Consider the following 27,800-nt stretch of genomic DNA (forward strand, 5'->3'; position numbering starts at 1 on the left):
CTGTACACACCCATTTGGGTGTGGGCCGCCCAACTTGACATCCCTACGCACCGTTATAGCTTTCCAATCTCTCAAAACCATACATCACCGGCTGCCGATCGAAGAGAAACGAAGAACACGAAGGTTTCGCATCGCAACTGATTAGGGTTTCCTTCGACATTTGTGGTCGATGGGTCGCAAACGTACGCACGAAATAAAGCCCAAAGCGAAGCCCGCAATTATGATAAGTGCATGATAATGAAACGATGCGTTTCATACGTGTCGCAACAGTATCACACGAATTTGTGACCTGTCAGCTGACGTGGATAGCCTGGGAGGGATCCAAACCTTCTTTTATATATATATATAGATTTTACTATTTTTTTAAAAAAAATACGAGAACTATATGAGACATGTTATAACCAAGGCCGGATCAAGGCACAGTGGGTTTGAAACATTCGTCTTGGTCTCCAAAAATTTTAGAGATTTTTTGTATGGCATAAGCTCCCAAATCATGAAAAGAAAAAAGTTTTTAAAGAAATGTTTCAAGTCTCATAATTTCAGATCAGGCCATAGTTCTAAGGGCATCAGCATTGGGAGTGAACTCCAAGTTTTCAAAAAAAAAAATATCAAAATAAACAAAAGCTATGAATCTGTCTCTTAGGAGTTCACTCCAGTGAACCCGGATCATCACTGTAGCGCGGACCCCACGACACGTGGCGGCCCGCGATTGGTCCTATTAATATATTTTTTTTTTAAAACAAAAATCAAACAGAAAAAAAAATAATAAAAAAATGCTTTGTGAACCCTTTCCATGGGGTTCACTAATGCTGATGGTCTAATAGATTCTTTTAAATATAAAGTAAAATAGATAAATGATATCTATACTATATTAAAAGGGTTATACGAGGAGTAGGGAGGTTGTCCACGTCGACAACAAAAATCAACCAATGAGAAGATTTTTTTTTGACACGTCATCTCGGGTGTGGGTTGTTAGGCTTCCTTTATTTTTTTGAGCCCAAATATTGATGTCAATGGATATTGAGATGACTGACGAGACCGGAGCCACCGAAGAGTCTCCATAATTTCACGCTCTCGAACTTGAGGTGGGGGAGCCAGCAGACACTTCAAGTGCATGAAGATCGATGATTCCATGAGTTCCAGCTATCATCGACTCCGACGGTGATCTTCGTCTTTGCGATTCGCGGCTCCTCTGTTTCGATCCCGTTTCGGTTCGGCGAGTCTGAGCATCAAAGCAAGAGCAACAAACAAGATCGTCGACGTCTCCACTACATCATCATATTCGGCTGCACTAGGTTCAGTCCTTCCCGAAACACCGCCTTTTATCCCGCGGTTTATATCCTTTTCACCTTGCTATCAGATTGTCTGCTCAAATATTTTACTAATCTAAGATCCACATTCTTTTTGTTATTTTTTTGTTTGGCTCCTTTATACTGCTCAGTGATCCTTTTTCTAGCTGATTAAGAGGAACTCACCACTTTCGATCGAGAAAGATGAAAATGATGACGGCAAAATTTAATTGATTCCACTTTGAATTCGAGCAAGTTGTTTCCTTTCCCGAGTTTTTTCTCGGGTTTCCACTCAAACTATGCTAATAAAATTTAGTCAAACTTTTGTTTTCTTTCAGAGTGGATCAGCACAAGAACAGATTGAATCATCAAAAGCTTGAGAATTGTGAACCAGAAAGGAAAGCAGCCGACTTTAGGTTGAGTACTCGGCCTTTCCTCAGTCTTGTGGAGAAGAAATGGTTGGCGTTTCAGGTCTTCTTCTCTGTCTTGCATCACTCTATTTGAGGCTTTTTTATAAAGCATCCTGTTTACTGAACTTTGGTTTTTTTCTTCTGCAGTTACTTCTTGCAGTGAAGCAGTGCCATGAGAAGGATATATGTCATGGTAAGGTTTGATAGTTTGTGAGTATATGATCCTCATGATGGTGAAGTAAATTTGTGATGTGTGTGAATTTGCACCATTTTTAGGTGATATCAAGTGCGAGAACGTCTTGGTCACTTCTGGGAACTGGCTTTACCTTGCTGATTTTGCGTCCTTCAAACCTACATACATTCCTTATGATGATCCTTCAGACTTTTCCTTCTTTTATGATACAAGGGAACGAAGGCTTTGTTATCTGGCTCAAGAGGTACTATAGAACCATTATCAAAATTATTCCTTTTATTTGTCGTATCGTTCTATTTCACCTCTGCTTAGAATATTATTATGCTGTATTTATTTCTCTTTTAATAAGCCCTTTGTTCATGGTACATTTCGGAAGTTGCCGTTACTGGAGTCAGATTAATGATCGAAGCGGAATACTCATGGGGTTGATATGATCCCTGCTTAATAGAAAGGTTCTCCTCTTAATATTCTCTTACCTATATTTTCCAACTCTGATTTTTGTATCAGATATTAAAGATCTAACTTTTGAGCTCACCTAACTTCAACTTTGCATCTACATTGATGTTGGTTAAAATGAACTTAATTCAAGGTTTTGGGTTCGCTATTTCTTTACTTATATGAAGAGGATCTTTAATCTACTTCACATGATTTGGGTTTAGATTGTGGATGGAATCACTTTGTTTTAAAGTATATGGTCCGAGCTATGTGGGTTTTAGAGCCACGAGATTCTTAGTGTTCTGTCATGATCAAATCTTCTTTCTCTGATTGTAATTGGTGAAAGTTATACAATCTTTTAGCTTTAAAGATTGTCATTGATGTGTCAAAAAAATTCTTAATACATGAAAAACGTTTACACTTTTCTTATCATGAAAATACATAAATTTTATTACTTGGATCGTTGTTGCTTGCTTTTATGATTATTGTACTTGCTTTATGAGCTCAAGTTGGTTATACAATCACAGGTATTTGATCTTACATAACTGAAAGCCCATGAATTTGGACTTTACGGTTTGACGTGTTTGCAGAAAAACTAGATGAATGTGCCAGAGAGTTCAAAGAAAGGACGCATATCATGGTGAGTAATATATATACATCTTTAACCTTTAGGTTATGGTAATTAGATTTTTTAAGTTAGTGGCAATGATGATGATGATAGGTGGCAGGTGGTGATGATACAATTGGTTCGGTTGTCTCGATACAACTTGGCTCTGTACGCTCTAAAAATTCTTCAATCCAAATTGTAACAAGAAACATCAGGATTCTACAAGAGACGAGCCAGGTTTTGATTCGTCTACACTGTCGATATGTAGCTTTCGTTTCTCTGATTGACGTAGTTTTTAATATCTCCATTTGTTTATGATGCAGTAATTTTTTTCGTTGGTAGCTTCTTTCTTTGCTGCAGTGTATGTAACAAAATCGAAAGAGTTCTTTCACCAAACAAAATTAGAATTCAGCTCAAAAGTTGTAATGTGTGCATGTGCTAAGAATGTATATCGCATGGAGACAACAGGTCTGTAAGACATTCTGACCTCAGGTGATGATGAGGATAGGTGACAGGTGGTTTCAGTGGCAATGATATGAGGATAGGTGGCAGGTGGTGATGGTATAGTTGGTTTGGTTCTTGGTTGTCTCGATGAGAGACACAGAGAATGGCATGATGCTTTTGATATACACAACTTTGCTATGTAATCTCTACAAATTCTTCAATCCAAGTTATAATAAAAATATATGTTTGATACATGATAATAATTTGATCATTAAATGAGAAAACATGATGTTCAACCAAAAAAAGAAAAAGCAAACATAAGAAAGTATAGCTGTAACAAACAATACTAACTTTTATATTGTGTATCTAATTAAAACATTTACTCTATTACATTGAGTTAATTATTTCTTCTTTCACAATATCTAAATCAAAATTTAGGGGGAAAAGTATAACAGAATCAGAGTACCAATTTTTTCAAAAACAAATGTATAAGAGTACAAAAATAAATCATGATTTTTTTGCAGTTTAAGTGTGTATAATTATTTGCTTGATGACATATTCTTTGATTGTTTAGAGCATTTCCAACCCCACTCTATTTTTCAATCTAAAATAGAGTTTAGAGTAAAAAATGCTCCAATGGTACTCTATTTCCCACTCTATAATAGAGTGAAAAATAGGTTTACTCCAAATATAGAGTAATATTTTTTTATGTTCATCATTCTATTTTCTACTCTAAAATAGAGTAACTCTATAATAGAGTTTGAGTTTACTCCATTGAAGATGGTCTTAGGTCTGGAATATACGATGACATATTCTTTGCTATGATATGAAACTCCAATAAAATTGTGCTAGAAATGTAATACTTTATTAATTTATAACATTTTGTAAAAATATTTTCAAATAGCATGAGCGACATTTCCAACAAATAATTTATTATAAAAAATTCAACAAATGCTAAAATAATTTACAAAACATAATTGGTAAAGCACTAAAAATTAAATTAAGAAAATTTCATTATAAATTGAATATCTAATATAAACTGAAAACATAGATTATAAAACATCATTTTTTGTTACAAAATATATAATAATTATTATTTATGACATTATTGAAACTTTTATATTACTTTAAAGTATAATTATTTATAATTTTATCACATTATATTTGATTTTCGACTCATTTAGGTTGGAGGTGGTGTATTATTATCGGAGAAAAATTAGTTATTGTAATAGTATAAAAATTTGATACTCTTAGAAATAAAAAAAATATTAGTTATTATTACTTTAGATTTTCTTCAACTATATCAAATTGCAATAGAGATCAAATAGAAAAAAATATAAATCATTACATTTTCTTTAGGTTTTTAATTTAATAATTTTGTGTCTAACAAAAAAAATGTGCATGTTCTTTTCAACTCAAACCAACAAAACTGAAGTAATTTTTTTTTTTTTTATAAAATTAAAATATATTTTAGTATAAAATAGTTTTAGTGTAAATTTAGTTTTAGTAATATAAATAGTGTAAACAAAACCATTATATACTCTGCAAAAATAGACAAACAAAAAGAGAAGAAACTACAAAAGATAGGGATGATGACTGCAATGTGTGTGTATATATATGTTTGTGTAAAAAAATTTGTTGAAATAAATTTGAGATTTATTTAGCAATTGCATGGGTGGTGGCAATGATAAGTAACGACTAAATTTAGTTTGGCCTTCCAAATTAACTGAACAATAATTAATAAGGTATTTAGTTAAATAACAACTGAATACGACAGTTTCTAAGTTTATGGAAAATTAACCCAACAAATTAGATTGTATCCAATGATAAAAAAAAAATTATTTTAGAATGCATTTACAACCAAAAAAGAGAAAATAAAAGCTGGTAGTAGATGAGGAGGACGATGTCAAGAAAGAAGGGCATATGTTCCTCACTTAGTAAGCATGACTGAGTGATCTTATTTTCCGACAAAGAAGCTTAGCTTATTTCTGAAGGAAAATGTCAGGTTTTTGATAGAAGCCTGATTTTTTCAATGGTTTGGTTTTGCTTAATTATGTCATATTTTCATTTGTATTGTTTTCTCATGAACTATGCCGAGGTTTGGATGACAATACTCTTTTGTAGTTTTGGTTACAGTTTGACTTAACTTATCGCTGATCATAAGATAGTTCGGTTTTGCATAAAAATAACAGATTTAATTCATGGGCTATGTTAAACAGAAACCATGTTAACTAATTTCATTTATTCTATTTCTGCTGAGATTTCATCAATGCTATTTGACAAATTTTCTACAGATTTTTTTTCTTGGTCACTTAGAAAACATTTTCAATATGTATATCAAACCATGTTTGCCTAGCTGTGAACTTAGTTAGACCAATTAACTTAATTTCTCAACTGAAATAAACGAAGTAAGAAGCCCGTTAATATGTTGGTTTGTACTTCTTTTTTAGGACAAAAGACCTATAAATGTGAACTCAATAATTCTAAAACCATAACAATGGTTAAATCATTTGTAAATTTATCAATTATTTAACATAAAAAGAATCAAAATAAAATAGATTTCTGAACATTACTATAAAGTTTAATAACTGCCAGTCCATTTTTCTGACCATTCTATATACAAATTCCTAAAAAATACACAACAAATTGTGAGTTTTAACCATTTTGAATTCATTGGAAAACAATTGATACATAAAATAAATTTAAGATTTCCAAATAAATTTAGATTTTTCTATTATTTTGTAATTTATAATTGATTCTAATGTACATTTACAAATACAAATGTTAAGTTATAAATTCAAGTTATAAATTCTACAACTTTAGAAGATAAACGAATAATTTAATTTGAACTAATTTTTTTTATTCAGTTTGGTTACCAACTTATATGTATTTTGATATAGAAAGAAAAAAAATTAAATTTTAATAATTTTAAAATTTAGTCAATAAAATCAATACAAATAATTGCAAATTTGTTTAATAATTTATATAGCATATCCAGTCTAAGTATAAAATATGTAGTCAAATCTAAACTCCATAATAAACTAAATAAAATTACAATATAGGAGAAAATCCCGGGCGTAGCCCGGGAAAAATCTCTAGTTTCTTATAAAAGAGAAAAAAAAAAGATAATCTCCATTATTATTTCAGAACCATTTTACATTGAGAAAAAGACAAAAATAGCACTAAATCAAGTTTTTGTTCCCAAACTAGCACTCAAGGTCAAAAGTCACAAAAATAGCACTTAATGTTTTATCAAAAGTCACAAACTTAGGGTTTAGAGTTAAAGGGTGGGGTTTAGGATTTAGGGTTTAGGGTTTAGGGTTTAGGGTTTAGGGTTTATATTTTAGGGTTTAGGGTTTAGGGTTTAGGGTTTAGTGTTTAGGGTTTAGAGTTTAGGGTTTAGGGTTTAGAGTTGAGAAATGAGGTTTTGGGGATAAGATTTCAAATTTTGAAAAATAAAAATTAAAATTTTCAAATGATAAACTTAAAAAGGTGCTATTTTGGTCATTTTAGTTTTTGAGTGTTATTTTTGTGATATAAACTTAGACATGTGCTATTTTGGAGATTTGTCCATTTACATTTGTATTCTCTTTTGAATTCTTTATGTTTTCGTTAATTCTGAAATCTTGATTTTTTTTTTTTTCCATATCTATCAAAATCCGTGATCCTCACGTTTCCATGCTACAAAACCACTTAAAAACCGTACCTTTCCCCACCACTCATGGACAAAAATGGTTCATGGATTAATGAAAACCTCCACGAAGCTACTAAACATCTGCATCGATTCCCTCTGCAAATCTCGAAACTTGCAGAAAGCAGAATCATTACTCATAGACGGAATCAGACTAGGTGTCCTCCCCAACGTCATCACTTACAACTCCTTAATCAACGGCTACTCTCGTTTCGTCGGCATCGACGAAGCTTACGCCGTAACACATCGTATGAGAGAAGCCGGAATCAAACCAGACGTCTCTACATACAATTCCCTCATCTCTGGAGCTGCGAAACAGCTATTGCTAACTCGCGCCCACCAACTGTTCGACGAAATGCTTCGCTCAGGTTTATCTCCAGATATGCGGAGTTACAACACTCTCATGTCTCTCTACTTCAAGCTAGGGAGACACGGAGACGCGTTTCGGATTCTGAACGAGGATGTTCACCTCGCTGGGCTGTCTCCTCGTGTTGACACTTACAACATTCTTCTCGACGCGCTTTGCAAGAGTGGGCATATAGATAATGCTGTTGAGCTCTTTAAGTACATAAAGAGCCGGGTTAAGCCCGAGCTCATGACTTACAACATTCTCATCAACGGTCTTTGTAGATCAAGAAGAGTTAGCTCCGCGAATTGGATGCTGAGGGAGCTCGAGAGAGCCGGGTACACTCCTAATGCTGTTACGTACACGACGATGCTAAAAATGTATTTTAAGACGAAGATGATTGAAAAGGGGCTGAAGCTGTTCTTGAAGATGAAGAAGGAAGGGTATACGTTTGACGGGTACGCGAGCTGTGCAGTTGTTAGTGCTTTGATTAAGACCGGGAGAGCAGAGGAAGCGTATCAGTGTATGCATGAGCTGGTGAGAAGCGGTAGACGGAGTGGAGATATTGTTTCTTACAACACGTTGTTGAATCTTTATTTTAAAGATGGGAACTTGGATGCAGTGGATGATCTGTTGGAAGAGATTGAGCGGAAAGGATTGAAGCCTGATGACTACACGCACACGATTATCGTCAATGGTTTGTTGAGTATAGGACATACTGGAGGAGCTGAGAAGCATTTGGCTTGTTTGGGAGAGATGGGGATGCAGCCTAGTGTCGTCACTTGTAACTGTTTGATCGATGGGTTGTGCAAAGCGGGTCATGTAGACCGTGCCATGAGGTTGTTTTCGTCGATGGAGATTAGAGATGAGTTTACTTACACTTCTGTTGTGCATAATCTATGCAAAGATGGACGGCTTGTGTGCGCTTCGAAGCTGTTATTGTTGTTTTACAATAAAGGAATGAAGATTCCGTCATCGGCTAGACGAGCTGTGTTGTCGGGTTTGCGGATGACGGTATCTTACCAGGCAGCGAGGAAGACGCATCACAAATTTAAAGCGGCTATAAAGAGCAATGCAATAGCGGATCCTTAAGACACTGAAAGGTACTATAGAGATTAGAGGAAAGTTCTTGATCTATTTATACTAGATTCTAGTTGAGATTTGAGAAGTCACTCTTGGAGCTAGAGAGTCTTCTTTCGTCTGCATCAATGGAGTCCTATCTTCAGACATCTCAAGTTATAGTGTAAACGTCTGATTAATTAGTTTTTTCATATCAACATGTGGTGAAAAGTATGTAAAGATTCTTGTTTCGTCCTTACGTAAAGATTCTTGTTTTTTCTCTCTTGTAAATATAACTATTGGGTGGATTTTGGCTGGAGAGATGTATTAGCTTAGGATTGGTTTGATTGAAAGAGATAGCTTCTGTACAAGATTCTAGCTATGAACAGTTCATAAACTCTATGTAGGTTCAGCAATATATATATATATATATATATATATATATATATATATATATAATGACTTTTGAGATCAGTTGACTTCTGAGAAACAAATCTCTTATAGCTTATTTTGGTGGAATATATTCCCCAGTATTTAGTTCCACAGATCAGAAATCTTCAAGTAATCTGTTCAAAAACTTAGACGATGCACATTAGATATGTGACACCAACTCTATTTAGGAAGCGGGTGTTAATGGTGGTCGAAGGACTTCTAAAGACTTCCACGTCCAAGAAGATTGCTTGCTCTCGTCCAATGTCCAGAAATTTCCACCTTTGATTTTGTAAGGCTTAACCTATTCCACCCAAAGAGGTTTACTATTCACATATATCAGCCAGATTAACCGGAGAAAAAGAGTTTTGTCCCACATTAAATCGAGGCTGTAGCCAAGACTAGTCTTGAGATGTCTATGGTTCATCTTGGTTCAGTTCTGCACTAAATTAAAGAAACTCTATCTTATACCCATTCATTGATAAACAATTATATAATATGTATTTTCAAAATTCATGTACCCATTTAGTTATTTGTTCGATTCCAATTTTTAGGTTCTAGAAATATATGATCTACTCGGTTATTTATGAAATTCAGTTCAATTTTTTTTTTTTTTTGTAAACTGTTCAGTTCAATTTGGTTTTGTTCTTTTTCTTTCAGTTTGATACGATTTAGTTCGCGGTTCCGGATAAATGTGACTATACCTATACACTATCTTATACAAAATTCATTTATTTAATTTTAAGAATAAATCTGCGCTTGGAGCGGTTTAAAATCTAATATCTAGATTATAGTTTATGTACTTAGACTATGTACAATATATTTTGTATTCAGTTTCTTTATAAACTTTTAACATTATGTATCATCTTTTATACATTTTCATCTAATAGCTAACACACATTCAATTTTATCTACAATAATTTTAATAAAATTCAACATTTTACTCTTCTATTTTTATTTCATAATTTTTTTTTACAAATATTTTTTAATTGCATATTAATGAAAATGATTGATTATAAAAATACTTTATGTCTAAATCAAATAGAATAAACATCTATTTACAAAATATAAATAATAAATTTTAAAACTGAAGTTAAAATTATTTTATTATAAAGTAATTTAATCTTGAATAATTATATTTACTAATATTTTAAATCAATTTTTAAGATTTAAGTAACTAATATAAACATGAAATTACTCAATGGAAACTAACATACTTGTGGGGTTAGCTTTTTGTCGTTTTATAGTTTGCCATATGGTGTTATTGGTTCCGATTTTTTTATTCAGCTGATTAAACAAAAAAAGTTGACAATAGATTAAACAAATTTAATTGTTCAAAAAAAGATTAACAAATTTAACTGTGTTTTTCTTAGAATTTAACTACGGTTTATCCAATACATCCATTGTAAATGGTTTGATAAGAGATTACGTAATCTGTGTGTTTGCCTTTTCATCAATGCGCCTTTTTACAGTTTATAACAATGAATTAATCGTGTAATGTAACACCAAAAAATAGATATTGCTTACGCATTGTCGTGAAGTATAAAATGTACTTTTCCAAATTCAAGCAAGTGCAGATGTCCACTCAAGCATGCATCCATAAAAGAATACTAAATATAGTCATATAGATGTTGTTGTTTTTTTTCTGTTAGTAAAGAAAGTCAATTTTCAGCAAGTGCATTGCATTCAGAAACAGATATGATATTTGCTTATTTGGAGATTTTTATTGTTATTAGCAAATTAGGAACTGACTTTATATATTTCTTGTTACGTTTTTATTATACTTCTAAGTTTGTTATTTTATGTTAAAATGGTGTGTTAATTTAATATCACTAACAGCTTTTATCAAACATCTTATACAAACTGTAAGGAAAAGTTAATTCATTATTGTAAAGACACTCAAGAATGAAGATCATCAGTTTTGCACCAAATTCTGGCAAAAGATCTATCATTTTCTAAAAGCACAAACGTGATCAGAAGGGTGAGCAGGACTTAATGACCTGTAGATATGTTTTCAAAGGAAAAGTTGTTATTTAAAATAACTTATTTCATAATTTTGCTTAAATCACTAAAAGGAAAGATCATATGTTACTCACCTTAAATATAAGTAAGATAAGAATATTAAATAAGATTTGTCATCAATTTATATTCTTATATATGGCTTCACTAAAATCATATATAAGATTTTTAATTTTTTGAAAATATATACTAATTCTGATGATTATATTCAAACATGTAATAAATATGTTTTGATTTCTTTCTCTTGTGAGAAAAGATAAAGTCAGAATAACTTAAAGAACTTAAATAGTAGAGAGAACTAAGGCGGAAACAGTGAGCGAGAGGTGAGATACAGCAGCAGGAAGGAGATGGAGCCCTCGCGCGGTGGAGGCAGAGACAGAAGGCGGTCCTTGATAGAGCGATCGACCTTGCTGATGATTGCGGCTTCTGATGAAGAGCTTTGCCTGAAAATGCGATGGTTCCTTTCTGTCCAGAGATTGTAGACGATGACCTGCATCAAGAGTTTTAGTATAACCGCAGCACCTGAGCAAGAGAAAATATGAGGCTGATCAAGAATAGCCAAAACAGCTGCAGGGGAGGCCGGAGCTGCAGCGAACATCCATCCAGTATAATGAGACCAAACCGCGGTGGAGAAGACACAATTGAAGAACAAATGGTCATGTGATTCATTTGCTAAGGAGCACAGGGGACAAGCTGCTGGGACAGACATTCCCCAGGAGATGAGCCTATCTCTAGTAGGCAACCTTTCTACCATCGTCATCCAAGATACAAAAGAGTACCTCGGGACCGCTTCTTTAAACCAGACAAGATCACACCAGGGAACAGCAGGGGATCTCTGTCTCAGAACATTCCAAATTGCTTTAGAAGAGAACCTTTTCGAGAAGGACCAATCCCCACTACGCCACAGGAAGATGTCATTCCCCCTAGATTCCTCTGGAGGTTGCATGGTTGTGAGAACAATCTGCAGGGTTAGCGCTTCATCAGACCGAGCTGAGGGGAGATTCCAAACAATCCACCTTCTTTTTCTTCTTTTCAAATAGTTACGTTATCCCATTGATATACAATACATTTCACCTCCGAGTTATTATCATCCTCTAAAACTAACAAAAACATTGTACATAACACTATTCACCTCTCTCTTGCTCTTGAGCCGTTGTGCTATTTATTTGAACTCTTTCACTCTAAGTTATTACGTTCATCCTGTATCTGTTTCTCAAACCAAACAAACAAAAAAACATGCCTTTGAGAAACAATATAATCGGTTGCATAAACTTCATCGCCGTCCTCCTCTCAATTCCGGTCATCGGTGCCGGGATCTGGCTCACCACCGGAACTGTAAACTCCTGCGTCATGCTTCTTCAGTGGCCAGTAATAATACTCGGAATCTTTATACTTCTTGTGGGTCTTGCTGGTCTCATAGGAGGGTTCTGGAGGATCACTTGGCTCCTCGTTGTTTACTTAATTGCCATGCTTGCTCTCGTCGTACTTTTAGGTGTTCTTGTCGGATTTATTTACATGGTTACCCTCAGAGGCTCTGGTCGTCCACAACCAATAAGCAGAGCTTATCTTGAGTATAGTCTTGAAGATTTTTCTGGTTTCTTACGTCGACGAGTTCAGAGATCTTATAAATGGGAAAGGATCCGTGCTTGTTTGAGTACTACTAGTATTTGTCCTGACTTAAACCAGAGGTCCAGTTTGGCTCAAGATTTCTTCAATGCTTATCTTAGTCCCATTCAAGTAAGTGTATTTTAGTGACTTCCATTGAACATGCTCTTACATGCTTGTCCTAACAAAAACTAGAAAAAGACAATTTACTAAAAAAATAATTAGAAAATATTAAAGAAATTTGGAAGTTTTTATCTATTTATACAAAACTCTTAAAATATTTCAAAACTAATAATTCATTTATTTATGTTCAGGACCGGCTAATAAGTCACCCGAACAACTTTTTCCCACATTTTAATTTTATTTAAATCTAACCCGTTTGTTTATTTTTCAGTCTGGTTGCTGCAAGCCCCCAACAAAATGTGGCTACACGTTCGTGAACGCTACATACTGGATAAGTCCTATATCATTGCATGTAGATATGGATTGTCTACAGTGGAGCAATGATCAAAACACTTTGTGCTACAGTTGTAATTCCTGCAAAGCTGGTTTGCTCGCAAATCTCAAGATAGATTGGTTAGAAGCAGATATTTTTCTCCTTGTGGCGCTTATTGGGTTGATAATCGTTTATATAATTGGTTGCTGTGCATTACGAAAACTCGAGAACTGAGGATATATTCAGAATGTATAAGCAGGGTTATACATGATACGGATGGGAAGTTAAGTTGCAAAACCATTATGTTCCTAATTTAGTGTCTTTACGTTTTGACCCATGTAGTCTTTTTTAATTTTATATATATATGCACTACCAGAACATTTTGTGTAACTGGAAGAATCTTTTGTAAACATCTTTGGTTTGGATTTGCAAAACTTCGCATTTGTTAATTATTATGATTATATTTGACATAATAATAATAAAAAAAAAAATATATATATATATATATATATATATATATATATATTTGACATAATAAAAATGGGAATCAAAATCATAGTTAGTTAGCGACGAAGGAGAGAGAAAGCGAAAGGAGAGACATGGCGTCCGGTGGCGCGTCCGAGCGCGTACCGGCGCCGATGGCTCCTTTCTTTGTTATTCCGTTCAAGTCTTCATGTGTTGACTCCGATCTGTCGATTCTCTCTGACATGCGCGCGGATCTGGGTTAGGGTTTGGTCCAGGGACGACTTCTTTTCTTTGCAGAGCTTCTTCCTCTGGATTCGCGGCGAGGAGTTAGATCAGCCAGATCTTCATTTCAGCGTTGGTATTGGTTCCGGGTTGTAGAGGCTTCCACAGCTCTTGCATCGCCGTCAAAGTTTCCGGGTTATGGAGGCTTCTTCAGCTCTGTGGCGTCGGCTAAGTTCCCGGAACGTGGAGGCTCTTACAGCTTCATTGTTGCCGGCTTCTGGTCCCTTAGCTCCTTTATAGGGTTTAGTCTCTTTTCTTTTTTTGTTTTGTTCACTAGGTGTGCTCAAAAGTTAAGTTTGGCTCGGGTTTGTTGGATGAGCTTTCGTCGGAAGACGATGGATGACATCCGGTGGAAAGGTTGATGTTTGAGCGAAGCCTCCTCCTTGGTCTCTGTTTTGAACTTGCGCGGATGAGATCTCGGTCACGATTGATTCTCTCTGAGATTAGACGTACCGGGGAGGTTTGGCGGTCGCGGTGAAGAAGGTGAGGAGCCTAAGTGTTCCGGTGTGGCGCGGTGAGTCGGTGGTGATTCTCCGGTGGCAGTTGTTGAGGACGTGAGGTTGCGGCTCGCAATAGAAGCGGCCGACATCTGTTTCTCGCTTGGGCCTTGGGCCGCTGGTTTGCTGTCTTTAGATATTGGGCCTGGAGCCCGTTTTTGTGTATTTGGGTTTAGGCCTTATCGTTTGTAGCCCATTGGTTTTATGTGGTTTTTGTTGGGTACTGAGGTATTTGGGCTCTGGGCCTTAATATTAATATAACATAATTTGGGAAAAAAAAAAATGGGAATGTGAGAGCGTAAACCTCTCAGCCTTTTATGCTGTGTCTTGTTTACTCCTTGTCTAGCCTCATTTGCATCATCACATTGAGATATCATATATATAACACTTACTAATTCGATGACTACGAACCTAAGGCCCTCCTTTGGAGTAAGACCAATGTTAAAACCATTTATGTTGTGTCTTGTATTGAGCTACTATCTCTTTTCAGGATGTCTAATATATAATAAGAAGCCTTGGAATGTAATACAACCTTCTTCGTCATTGCGATCTAACCTCATTGCAGTGGAGATCGTTGAGGGATAGCCTTTCTTGGTCTTTTTCTCAAAGAAGTAGAAGTAGGAAGTTGTGGTGTTGATGCGTTTACACTCTGTGGCTTTGGAATGTCATTATCCTCTACTCCTGAAATGTTGCTCGAATTCTCTGATTCCATTACTGTATGCTCCCGTCCCTTCTCAAAGCTTCTAGAAGTTCCTGCTACCTATTAATAAGTGCCACAATAAAGAAGACCCAAATCAAAAGTCTCACACTTTTCTCTGTAAATAAACAAGAAATCACAAAAACAGAGGATTTCAACTCAAAGATTAGCTACTATAACCCAACTAACACCAAAGATTCGTCCTTTTTATCACAAAAAGAAAAACAGAACAAGAATGATGATTGGGTAATGTTGTACCTTGCAGCCAAGAGAGCAGAAGCAAAAGCAATCGTCAGCAAGGCCACGAGAACAGACATCGCAGGCATTAGTAACTCTAACTCCTCTAACGCGCTCAAGCTGAGGCCTTTCATTCAAAAACACAACCTTTGCGCTGTTGTTCACATAAGTCTGAACGCTCAAGATATCTAAATGCATCTGAATCTCGTTGACCCTTATAACATGGTGATACGACAATCTCCTTATCTGCATGCGCAAATCAAGAACAGTAACATTCAAAATCAGAATTGCGCCAAATGCTATCTATCTATGTATGAGAACTTCTGGATCCTCCTTGAAACGCAACGCACCTGGATGGTACGATGATCCTTGTGGTGTTCAAGACAGAGAGAGCAAAGCGAGCCATTGGTGCAGTCCAAACAATACATGTTGCATTCGTTTTTAGGTGAGTGTCCATGAAAGTTGCATAGAACAAAGAAGTTTTCTTTCAGTAATGGTTTCAGCCATGGAGGCCACTGGTTCTCTTCTTCCTCTGGTCCACCACCTCCCTGAGAGAAAAAAACCATTAACAAGATCACTCGTTAGTCTAACAGAAACACCATTGCTTCCACGTATCAAAACAGAGCATTGAATGTTGACGTTCTTTTATACACAAAACAGAGCATTTTCAGTAGAAACTGGAATTTGAAAATCTGAAAGAATTTTTGGAAAGACCAAAACTTTTCTTGTTGCCAGTAGAAATTTCAATTCAATAGTAAGAACCCAAATCTTAGAATCGATAATGGATTCAGTAGAATTCGAAGAGCACTGCGAGTATAAATTGTAAAACAGAGTGAAGAATGGAAAACAGAGTCAAGAATGTAATGATATTGAACGTACAATGATTCTTCTGCTCTTAGGCTTGATTTCTTGATTTGGGTTCCTGTTGTCTTCAATCGCCATTTTTGGAATTTGGAATGCGGTAAAGGATCTGGCTTTTCAGAATCAATCCCAGAACTTTTGTAGAAATAGGTTAAAAGGATTGTAGAGAGAGAATGTGAGAAAGGACAAGGGTTTAAGAAAGCGAGAGAGTAGAGAGAGATGGGGGGTCCTTTGCAGAGTGGGTTTAGAGAGAAGAAGCGAAGAGAAAAGAGGAGTCGTTCGAACTTCTCTAATCCTCCCAATGTTGACTAACCGAACCTAAATCCAGAGCCTAAAATTGCGTTATTAAAAACCGAACCTATTTACCAACCTTAAGTCCGAGGCTAAGATACGTTGGGTCAACCTTCTCATTGGCCTTTTCTTGGAATTTTCATTTGATTATTAAACTATCTTTCTGTTGTTTGTTGGTTTGGTCAAAGTTTCTTGGTCTTATTATTTAATGTTTTTCCTCCAAAAATAAAAATGAATCTAGTCTAATTTTATTCCTTTTTAGATTTTCCAAAAAAAAATATATATATAATAATGTATTTGTTTTATAGTCATCACATTTATTGGTTGTTAGAGTAATGCTATTTCAAAGTTATGACTTTTTTTAAAACAGAAAGAATACCGTTGAGATGAGCTTTTTCTCTTCTTATCCTCTCTACCTCGAAACACCGTTACAGCAAACTGAGCTTCAGCTCAGGCGTCCGATGAGCGTGAGCGCGACGGCCGGCGCCGGAGGCGTCACGTTTTCTTTATTTCCTTACGTATGTTGTTGTTCTTCGTTTTCCTTCTTCGTTTCCGACATATCGACGAATCTGGGTTGGGTTTCTAACCAGTGAGCCTCTTGTGCACAAGGATGTCTTTACCGGGGACGGTGCTGCTACCTCTGGCTTTGCGGTGAGGTTATGGAAGTGGAGAATCGCGGAGCAGTCGGCTTTTTGAGTGGGAGGCTATCAATTTCAATCTTTGATTGTTTCCGGTCTTTTTCCGTCGCTATTGAGAAGCTTCGGGATGGTTCTTCGGTTCGATTGAGAGGTGAATCTGGCGCAGCGCACGAAGGGGTGAACGGTCGATCTAAGAATTTAGGGTTCTTTGAGACATGTTCTTGGATCGATCAAGAGTTTCTTTCGATAGCTTCTTGAGACCAACTTCCTGTTTTGATGAATATAATCAAATCTAAACAAGATATAAAGCAAAGCTCTTTCTATTAAATCAAACGTATCTAAAACAAGACGACTAGAGTCGTTTATATAGCTACTCCCTTCGACAAACCCTAAGGGAATAGGAAACTTAAGACTAAAGCAATAAGAAAATAAAGCATCATTATCGTTTAAAAGAAATAAAACGTAAAACCAAAACCCTTAACGTCATAAGATTTGAATGCGTTGAGACTGTTATGTCGGCGCCATAACTAAGGATGCCGCTGCATCAGGATTTCTGCTTTTCACGGCCGGATAATCTTTCTTCAGTAGGGTGTTGGATCTTCGGTCCTGTTTCGGCGTCGAAGCGGACCTGTCTCTTCTTCCCGATGGTTAGGTGAGCTCTTATGGTCCTGTCTGAACCCCGGAGGCGTTAGGTGAATTCGAGCGTGCAGGAGGGTTGGTGCTTGCCTCTGTTCCGTTTCGTGTGGGTGTCGCCTGTTGTTATACCCGCTTTCCGGTAGGTCCTAGTGGTCGTCTATGGCCGGTGGAGACTGCTTGCCTCGCTACCTCACTTCGAGCTTCTCATTATGGCAGCCTTTCAGTTTCAACCGAGTTTTAAGGCGGCGGCTTTAACTTGGTTTCGAGTCTCTCGATTATTCTTGTCACAATTCTCAACCTTTTGACATGGGTTTGAGGTTCTTACATGCTCAGTCATTGACTTCCGGTTCTCGGGAGGTCTCAAATGTGGAGGCAGTTCTCGAGGGTCATTGATTGCCTTCATGTCAAACATTTGGTCTTTTTCACATCCCGGTGCCGTAAGCTTCACTTGATCCTTTGCGGTAGTGTGTTGACTGTATGTGCAGGTTTGGAGACATACTGATATGGTTGTGGCAATGAAATCAACTCGCTTTCTGCATTGTCCGTGGCGGAATAGTGGTGTGTACAGCTTGGTCTCGTGTTGCTCTTCTCGGTAAGGGTTTCTTGAAACCATCACTTCTATTGCCCGTCTAGATCTTCATCGACATAGAGGGTTATAAGCCACGAGGAGTTCATCAGAAGCTAGCTACGCCAATGGCGACTCGGGAATTCCCGGCATCCGAGGTAACGAGGAGAACCTCACATTCTCGGGATCATCGCCAATGGTTGAGAACATCGTCTGTTTCTTAAGGATGTTTAGAGCTGATTAGTGGAACATGCCAGGTTTAGTGGGTGGACGAAACTAAGATTTAATAGGCTGAATTGGGAAATTTTGTTCAAATCGTACTTGTAACCGGATCTGAATTCCCGATTCTCGGGTTGAATAAAAATTTCAATTTAAAAAAAAAAAGGTATTGCTCCATTATTGTACTTTGATTTAAATCTAACTGTTTGTTTATTTTTCAGTGGAGTTGCTGCAAACCCCCAACAAAATGTGGTTACATGTGAACGCTACTTACTGGATAAGTCCCATAGCTTTGTGTGTAGATATGGATTGTTCTACAGTGGAGCAATGTCAAAACACTTTGTGCTACAGTTGTGATTCCTGCAAAGCAGGTTTGCTTGCAAATCTCAAGCTATATTGGTTAAAAACTGTTATTTTTCTTCTTTGTGGCGCATATCAGGTTGATAATCGTTTATATAATCACTTGCTGCACATTACGAAACGCGAAAACAGAGAATATTTTTAAAGTATAAGCAAGGTTACATGATGGAATGGGAAGGTAAGCGACAAAACTGAGGAGAATATTCTAAAATTATTTGTTCTTTTTTTTGACCAAAAAACTATTTCTTCTTTAAAAAGTTATTAGGCTGCCTCCAGCGGAGGCTCTAATAAAAGGTTCTAAGAAAAAAAAGCAAAAAAAAATAAATCAAAAATGAAATGAAAGAAGAAAATCGATGTTTAATATAACACTTTAAGGATTGCTAAGCATCCCATATGTGGTTCTTTGTCATTCGCTAAAAAATTTGATTTCTCTCTCTTCTTCTTCGTGATGTTTTTTTTGAATCGAGACCACCACATCGAGCAGTCTGGATCAAGCTCATCGTTCACTTTGGGCTTCACGGTTCATGGACTTCAGGCTGGGTGTCGAAGGTGCGGGATCGAGCGGCTCATCTTCTCCAAGCGGTCGCTTCGTCAGGTTCGAGATGAAAGGTGGGAGCTTTGAACCGAGCGCGAGCGAGCTGGAGAACATGGATGTCAGGTTCCGGATGGAAGGTGGGAACTTTGAACCGAGCGCATCAGGTCGAGCGAGCATGAGACCATGGATCCAGAGTTTCGCTTCTTCGTGAGAACAAGATCCATCTTTTGCATATTTGTGCAACAGGTCCCTGAAATTTGTGACTTTCGGTTTGACCCCGAAACTTTCAAATAGACATATTAACCCTCTATTTTTAAGAACTTACCATTGGACCTTCTTATATTACAATAGGCTCTGAACTTTATAGATTTCAAAATTTACAATTAAAATAGTAATTAGAACCCATCAAAGATTCTTACCAATGGACATGGTCTTAGGTTCTTGTATTATGGTTTCCTTACGTTTTCGCCTTTATATTTTTATATGCACCACCAAAACTTTGCTTTGCAACTGAAAGAGTATTTTGTTTAAAAAAAAAAATTTGTTCTTTTTTGGTAAATATTTTTTAAATCTACTTTTTGTTTCATTTAGTTTGGATTTGCAGAACTTTGCTTCTGTCTAATTAATATTAACTTACAAAAATATATTAAGAGAAAATTACATAAAAAACTCTAATTTATCTATTAATTACTAGAATAACTCTCTCATTTATACACGCTATAATGATGAATAAAGACCAGAAAGTCATCATAATTAATAGTTTTTTCGTGCTCATGCATATATTCACAAAATAAAAATCATAATAATTGATTAATATTTTTCTTTCAATTGTTTATAAGTTTCAAATCATTTGATAATTTATGTATAAAATTGTAGATTGTTTTAAATATTGCTATTAAATGTTGAATTTATTAAACCATAATTGGATTACATCAATCCGTTGAATTGTACCGTAATGTTTTAGTTCCAAACAAGGTAAGACATTATTTAAATTTGTTAGTTGCATATATTTAAGTTATCTTAGATCTGTAAATATATTATTTAAATTATGTATAATTTGGTATATGTTGTTTTGTGAGATAGAGAGGAAAAAAATACTAATGTTGCTCAATTTAGAGTTATATTAAGAAACATTTCGATACATGCACTTTACGAAAAATATAAATCATATTAATATTTCATTATTATTTATTTTTAAAATTTGAGTTATTTTGCAGTTTATATGTATAAAAATAAATAAAATATTGTTATAAATAATAATATGTTGCATTTAAGTTAGACTTTTGATTTTAGATACAAGAATTTAGACTGGTCTACTTACTCATTTTGTGAATATCTTCATTGAACCACAATTTTATTTATTGTAGTTAGGTTAAATCAAAACAGTTTTGTTTTGTTGTATTTAACTTGGTTCTTCAACTAAGATGTGTAAATAGATTTTGTTAAACTATGATATATATTATTTTTGTAAAATATAAAAACTAAAATGATGTTGGTTTATAGTTGCATAAAAAATAAAATGAACTAAATTAATAATCTTTTAAAACCTCATACGCATATATCATTTAACAGATGGAAAAAATCATGATAATTGGTAAAATTTTATTTCCATTTTTATTTGGCAATTTTTTTTAATGCATACAACTAAATAAAATATCTTAACTAATGTTGTTTAAATAATTTTGTATTTTTTATTTGATAAAAATAATTTCATCGCAATACTTTATTTTCTTTTAAGATTGATTATGTTGTTTAAGAGTACTTGTAAAAGGAAAATAAAATTTAAGATATCAAGAAGAAGTTTTGTGAACTTTCTTTTTATTAAATTTATTTTTATATTAATATCGTGTTTTTAATATTTAAAATTATTTCCTTTTTATTATGTATGTGATTTAGAAAAGGGGAATTGCCACTAATACCACTTTCCTAATACCACTTTTCAACTTTACACTTTTCAACTTTACCATTAAAATTTTAATGGCTAAAGTACCATTATACCCTTATTTAATCAAACATAAGAATATGCCTTCTCCACCAAGAATTTTCAAATTCAAATTCCCCAAATTGATCGACGGTTCCGGCGAGAGAGATTCGATCTGGCGAGAGATTCGACGATTCCGGTGAGAGATTCGACGATTCCGGCGTGAGATTCGACGATTCCGGCGAGAGATTCGACGACTTCGGCGATTTCCCCGGCGAGATTTGATTATTCAAATGACGTTGACGTCCGACGAGATTTGGCGAAGACTACAAACTCAAACGAATAGAACAATCTCTCTTCACGAACGCGTAACAAAGGTCAGAGGATAATAGATAGTGATTTTCGTCTCTTTTATGTAATTTTTGCTTGGTTTCTCAAAATCGATTGGTTTCTGGGAAAGAGACGAAGTTTTTCTCATGAAATTTTCAAATCTCAGATTTATAAAACCTTATAAATTTTTATCTATGAGGAACATAGTGTTATGTATTTTTCTTTTTGATATATCTTGTTGATCATTCCTTCTCTAATCCCCATGTTCTTATAATCAGGTTATGATGATCGAAATATGTTCTATATGTGGAGAATGGAAACTAATAAATGGAATTCACTCTGATTTCATAGTGGATGATCAACGAGGATCCTCTCTTAGTATGATTCATGAAGATATCAGCTACAATGATTTGATTGTGGCTGTTTTAGAAGATTTTGGAATTGATGGCAACAGAAACAGTGTAAATCTTAGCTATGTCTAACCTTCAAAAATAAGCTTTGGTACAAAAGAGCTTCCTTCAACATTTATTAGGAATGATCGTCAAGTAACATCTTATCTGAACAAACTTAAAGAGAATGGAGACCTTCATCTATGTGTAACCATTAAGGTAACTGCATGAAACTCTTTTGCTAACTTGTTTGTTTATTAGAGTTATCAGTTATTTTATAAGGTAGTTTGTAGTACTAATGATTTGCTCATTGCTTGAGGAAGTATGCCATAGCAGTATCTATTACAACTTTTACATTTATAAGACTTTATAATAATTATTGTGCATTTTGGGGGATCATTACCACATATACTTTAACTATTAGCTTTTATGTTTTTTTTAATATTTCAGAGAAGAACTCAATTATCATCAATGATTGTGTCAAATATGATCCAGTCACGGGGTGAAGCTTTAATTAATCATGATTTGCCTATTGCTGGAAATAGTAATCCGCTTGAGTTATTTATTACAACTCTTATATTTATAAGGCCTTATAAAAACATTATAAATGATTCTATATTTAGCTTTATCTTTTTATGTTTCAGAGGGAAACACAAATATCACCAATGATTGTGTCAAATATGGTTCAGACACAGGATGAAGTGTTAATTACTAATGATTTGCCTATTGCTGGTAGTAGAAATTTCTATCAGGTATTTATGTCACCTTTAAAGTTTATAAGAACCTAATAAAATACAAGGTACAAGATTTATTACCAGCTTTATGTTTTTATGTTTCAGAGAGGAACACAAAAATCACCATTGATTATGTCAAAAATGATTCAGACACAAGATGAAATTTCCAGTACTCATGATTCGCCCATTGCTGGAAGTAGTAATGTATTTGAGGTACTTTTCAAAACTCTTACCTTAACATTCATAATTATAAGGTTCTATAAATTGTTTTAGAAATTAGACTTTATGAAGTTCTATAATAATATCGTTACTTTTGGCAATATTGGCTCTTATTGAGTTATTATTGGTTGTGACGTACTTATTAAAACTTTGTAAATAAGGTTTTATTTTATAATGTCTTATAAAGGTAATATATACATGTTTATTTTTCTAGAGAGGAACAGAAACACACCCGGAGACTGAATGGAACATCATTCAGAGAGTTGACGAAGTCTCTGGTATACAACATACTCGTATTAGAGACAGTCTTACTTCTCCTTCAAGTGGTCTTGTTAGCAATAAGGTACATATAACTTCAATTGCTGCTGCAAAGGCTGGAAACAAGCATGAAAATGATTATGTCGATGAGTTTTTCTCCAATGAAAGGTGTGTTCTCTCAGTCATTGTGGTAATACATTACCACGTTTATAAATGTTTATATAATTGATCGAATTTATAAGGTTTTATAAACATTGTTCTACAACACTTCTTTTTCATTTTTCTTTCTTGGTTGTACTTTTATCTAATTCTCTTAATTTTCTTATTAGGTTTACACTAGCATATTCAGAGAGTGTATATCCTGTTGGTGATAAAGCATATTGGGATATTCCTCCCCGTGCAGCTTCGTTTGCTTGTCGTCCTCCATCTACACGCTTTCCTAGTGGCAGGAGGAAAAAAAAGAGGATTCCAAGTTCGTGGGAGTATGGAAAATATCGGCCCATATCCAAACCATCACCCAAGTCTTACAAATGTAGCAGATGTGGACAGAAAGGTCACAACAAAGGTAGTTGTGTAGTGCCTATTTGATAACAAAGTAATATAAAAACTTGTGTGCAACTGATTATTTTTATATGATGTTATAAGAGAGAATTGGAATCGCATAGCTTTTGGGAAACCTTTTATTATTACATTTATCATTTTATAGTGCTTTATAAAGTTTACAGGTGTAATAGAAATTATGTTACTTATTACGAAATGTGTGGTTACATTAACCACCCTTTATAAAACATTAGGATTCAGATTAATTGCAGAAATTATATGTTCTTTTGATATCTTAGCTTACATGCATGAACATAAATAAAATATGTTTCCTTATCAAAGGATTAAGGTACAAACCAAAAGATATTTTCTTCATCATGGAGGATTAAGGTACAAGCCAAAGGATGTTCCTCATTGAAGACATCAGCAAAAGATAACACTAAAACTTAAAAAGTTTCATTGATATTAGTTAAAAGCAATAAAAAACTGAAAGAGCTTCATTTCTTCAAATTCGCAATGCTTCTAATCGGCTTTTTTCAGATCTTCCCATACACGTCCTATCGCATCAGCAGCTGAATCTTCTTGTTTCTTTTGTCTTTTTGATTTGGAGGTGTTAAGTTTAGGTTCCTTTATAAGCATAACAATTAAGAGAATCAGAAATGATAATTGGATGTAGTCAATGAAATTTGAAAGAACATTTTATAAACCATTATACACAGAGAGATATTTACCTTAGTTACTCTTCCACGTTTTTTTGTAAACTTCACGTGCTTTTTAGATGCATCCTCATTCACTTCTCCATCCTTCAGTTTTAATGACACAATAAGTGAAGTTACATAGAGTATATTAAACATTTAAAAAGTTAATCAGTCTATAAATACTTATAAATCAGCTTACTTCATTGGTTTTTGGATTTTCACTTTCTTTAGCATCGACTTCTGCATCATCATTTACTTGTTGTTGTACTTCACGTGGGGGTGTTACACCTTTCTTCATTCCCTAATATTACAAGACAAAAAAAACAACTTATCAATTTCGAATTTAATAACGGCTTTTGTAAATCGGAAATGAAAATCAGAAAGAACATTTTATAAACCATTATCCGCAGAGAGATATTTACCTTAGTGTCTCTTCCACGTTTCTTTGTACCCTTCACGGGCTTTTTAGATGCATCCTCATTTACTTCTCCATCCTTCAGTTTTGATGACACAATAAGAAAAGTTATGGAGTGTATTAAACATTTAAAAAGTCAATCAGTTTATAAAGATTTATAAATCAGCTTACTTCATTGGTTTCTGGATTTTCAATTTCTTTAGCACCGACGTCCACTTCTGCATCATCTTCTACTTGTTGTTTTACTTCACGTGGGGTGTTGCACCTTTTTTCATTCCCTAATATTACAAGACAAAAAAATAACTTAGCAATTTCGAATTTAATAACAGCCTTTGTAAATCAGAAATGATAATCAGAAAGAACATTTTATAAACCATTATACACAGAGAGATATTTACCTTAGTTCCTCTTCCACGTTTCTTTGTACCCTTCACGGGCTTTTTAGATGCATCCTCATTTACTTCTCCATCCTTCAATTTTGATGACACAATAAAAAAAGTTACAGAGTATATTAAACATTTAAAAAGTCAATCAGTTTATAAAGATTTATAAATCAGCTTACTTCATTGGTTTCTGGATTTTCAAATTTCCTTAGCACCGACGTCCACTTCTGCATCATCCTCTACTCGTTGTTGTACTTCACGTGGGGGTGTTACACCTTTCTTCATTCCCTAATATTACAAGACAAAAAAATAACTTAGCAATTTCGAATTTAATAACAGCCTTTGTAAATCAGAAATGATAATCAGAAAGAACATTTTATAAACCATTATACACAGAAAGATATTTACCTTAGTTCCTCTTTCACGTTTCTTTGTACCCTTCACGGGCTTTTTAGATGCATCCTCATTTACTTCTCCATCCTTCAATTTTGATGACACAATAAAAAAAGTTACAGAGTATATTAAACATTTAAAAAGTCAATCAGTTTATAAAGACTTATAAATCAGCTTACTTCATTGGTTTTTGGATTTTCACTTTCTTTAGCACCGACGTCCACATCTGCATTGACTTCTGTGTCATCCTCTTGTTGTTGTTCCTCTTCCTCTTGTGTCTGTCCCTATTTCAATAAAAGGATTACATATTTATAATGATTTATAAATTTAAAACGATTGTTCAGTTTATAAAGATTTATAAATCAGCTTACTTCATTGGTTTCTGAATTTTCACTTTCTTTATCACCGTCGTCCACATCGACTTCTTGTTCCTCTTCTTCTTGTGGCTGTTCCTATTTAAAAAAAAAAAGATTACATATTTTTTATTTATAATTCTAAAACAGTTATTCAATTTATAAAGGGTTATAAATAAGCTTACATCATTGACTTTTGATGTGTCCCTTTCTTTATCCCCGTGTTCGACTTCTGTATCATCTTCTTCTAGATGGTCTACTTCACGTGGAGGTCTTACACCATTCTTCTTTCCCTAATATTACAAGACAAAAAATAGCTTAGAAATTTTGAATTTAATAACAGTCTTATAAAATATCAAAAACACAATAACCTTAGCGATTTTCTGTCTTTTGGCATCTATATAATTTTGTAAAACTTCTGTTTCATCAAGTTCATAATCGGCATTCTGTCCATTTACCTGAAAAATTATATGTGAGCACACACGCATTGTATTAAGAATATGGAGATGTTATAGATAACGAACATTGGTTTTTGTGGCGGCTTCAGTTTCTTTTGACTTATCAGTTTACTGTTACAAGTTAGAAGCATATGAATCTTTCTTTTCATTTACAACACGAGACAAATATAGAAAATAGTTTACCTTCACTGTTTCTCCACGAATGTTCAAAAGACCTTCAAGGTACTACACTTTTTCTTCAAGAGACACTACCTTCTTAGTGAGGAATTCAATCTTTTCTTGATAAGTTGCATCAATCCCAGGAACATAATTATTTTTGTCCACTTCAGCTTCAGCAACGGCAATGTTGACACTTACATTGAGCCAATATTGTCTTTTCAAACGATATCCTCTTTTGACAAGATCAACAACTCTTCCAAATTCACAGTCAACATCTTCAACCAAGTCGCTATGCAATTCGGGATCTCCAAGGATACATTTGACATCAACCTGACAAGTGTTTACATATGATCAAATAATCGATAAAAGAAGAATGCAAAGACTAAAACAGTTTTATAAAACATTATAAACGGTTACCTTCTCCATTTGGTCGAATCTGTTAACCTCCTCAATAGAAAGCGATTTCGTTTCTTTCCAATGCAAGCACAAGGGAAACTGAATTTCATCATGCCTAATACCAAAGAACATGCCTAGTTGATTCACAGAAGATAACGCTCATAGCTGAATTGGATATATAAAGCCACAAATCGCATATTGATCTTTCTCCGTCAACTTTTTATAGGTAAAGCTCTCCACTTATTTCCGTAAATAATCAAAGGCCAAATTCCCCCAGGGATACTTGCAAAACTCTTTGAAATTTCTAGCTCTAAGCAGACGCTCTCCTGGTATACTTGTCACCGGATTGCTTGCCATTAATATCCCTTCCACAAGGATTGTAGCTCCCAATCTTAATCTCTGATCAGCAGTAAGCTCTGTACTCTTTTCCACAAGTAGTTTAAGCAATGTGTTTAGAGTTTGATTCTTGTTCATCCATGGATCTTTCTTCTTTTTTTTTGTTGCTGAAGTCTCCACTTCCTCTCTTCTGCCTCCTTCCCATCTTAATTACCGGAGCCAAGAATGAATCTTCAAGATTCTTGAATTCTTTGCCCAAAAGGTTTTCAACTTTACCAACCAACTTCAGATTGGAGCGCTTGTTAATTCTTTCTAATACGACTCCTTTTGTACCAGTTTCGGAGATTCTTTTTGGCAAAGCAATCTTATCATTAGATTTACTCATCGTTTCACCTGAAACAATTCAAAATGGTAATGTCAAAGATATGTTTTATAATGAATTATAAAAGTTTTGTTTATCAACACTTGTAAATCATAATAGATCAATCTAAAATCGATTAACCACATCAAAAACGAAAAAACTAGCAATGAAATATATCGCAAATGAAAAAAAAACCTAATCTACTCTATTC

The 27,800-nt window shown here is 34.6% G+C and overlaps 4 protein-coding genes across 4 annotated transcripts; 2 read left to right on the top strand and 2 right to left on the bottom strand.

Annotated features, from left to right (window-relative positions):
- The first annotated feature begins 6,995 nt into the window (after nt 1-6,995).
- On the top strand, nt 6,996-8,876 carry LOC106325606 (pentatricopeptide repeat-containing protein At5g46680). Its single transcript, XM_013763652.1, has one exon. The coding sequence runs from the start codon at nt 7,110-7,112 to the stop codon at nt 8,505-8,507; it is 1,398 nt and encodes a 465-aa protein (XP_013619106.1). The 5' UTR covers nt 6,996-7,109; the 3' UTR covers nt 8,508-8,876.
- A 2,343-nt stretch (nt 8,877-11,219) lies between these two features.
- On the bottom strand, nt 11,220-12,136 carry LOC106326002. Its single transcript, XM_013764047.1, has 2 exons — nt 12,055-12,136; nt 11,220-11,883 (listed from the first exon to the last, which is right to left on the bottom strand). Exon 2 carries the CDS (start codon nt 11,866-11,868, stop codon nt 11,221-11,223), a length of 648 nt encoding a protein of 215 aa, XP_013619501.1. The 5' UTR covers nt 11,869-11,883; nt 12,055-12,136; the 3' UTR covers nt 11,220.
- Nucleotides 12,137-12,148: 12 nt separating this feature from the next.
- Nucleotides 12,149-13,222, top strand: LOC106326001 (protein TORNADO 2-like). Its single transcript, XM_013764046.1, has 2 exons — nt 12,149-12,659; nt 12,922-13,222. The coding sequence occupies exons 1-2, from the start codon at nt 12,159-12,161 to the stop codon at nt 13,195-13,197; spliced, it is 777 nt and encodes a 258-aa protein (XP_013619500.1). The 5' UTR covers nt 12,149-12,158; the 3' UTR covers nt 13,198-13,222.
- Nucleotides 13,223-14,496: 1,274 nt separating this feature from the next.
- LOC106325747 lies at nt 14,497-16,273 on the bottom strand. The gene is made up of 4 exons (XM_013763799.1): nt 16,021-16,273; nt 15,492-15,689; nt 15,163-15,387; nt 14,497-14,967 (listed from the first exon to the last, which is right to left on the bottom strand). The coding sequence occupies exons 1-4, from the start codon at nt 16,081-16,083 to the stop codon at nt 14,764-14,766; spliced, it is 690 nt and encodes a 229-aa protein (XP_013619253.1). The 5' UTR covers nt 16,084-16,273; the 3' UTR covers nt 14,497-14,763.
- Nucleotides 16,274-27,800: the final 11,527 nt, after the last annotated feature.

This window comes from Brassica oleracea, chromosome C2 (genome assembly GCF_000695525.1).
Source record: "Brassica oleracea var. oleracea cultivar TO1000 chromosome C2, BOL, whole genome shotgun sequence".
NCBI classification, from domain to species: domain Eukaryota; kingdom Viridiplantae; phylum Streptophyta; class Magnoliopsida; order Brassicales; family Brassicaceae; genus Brassica; species Brassica oleracea.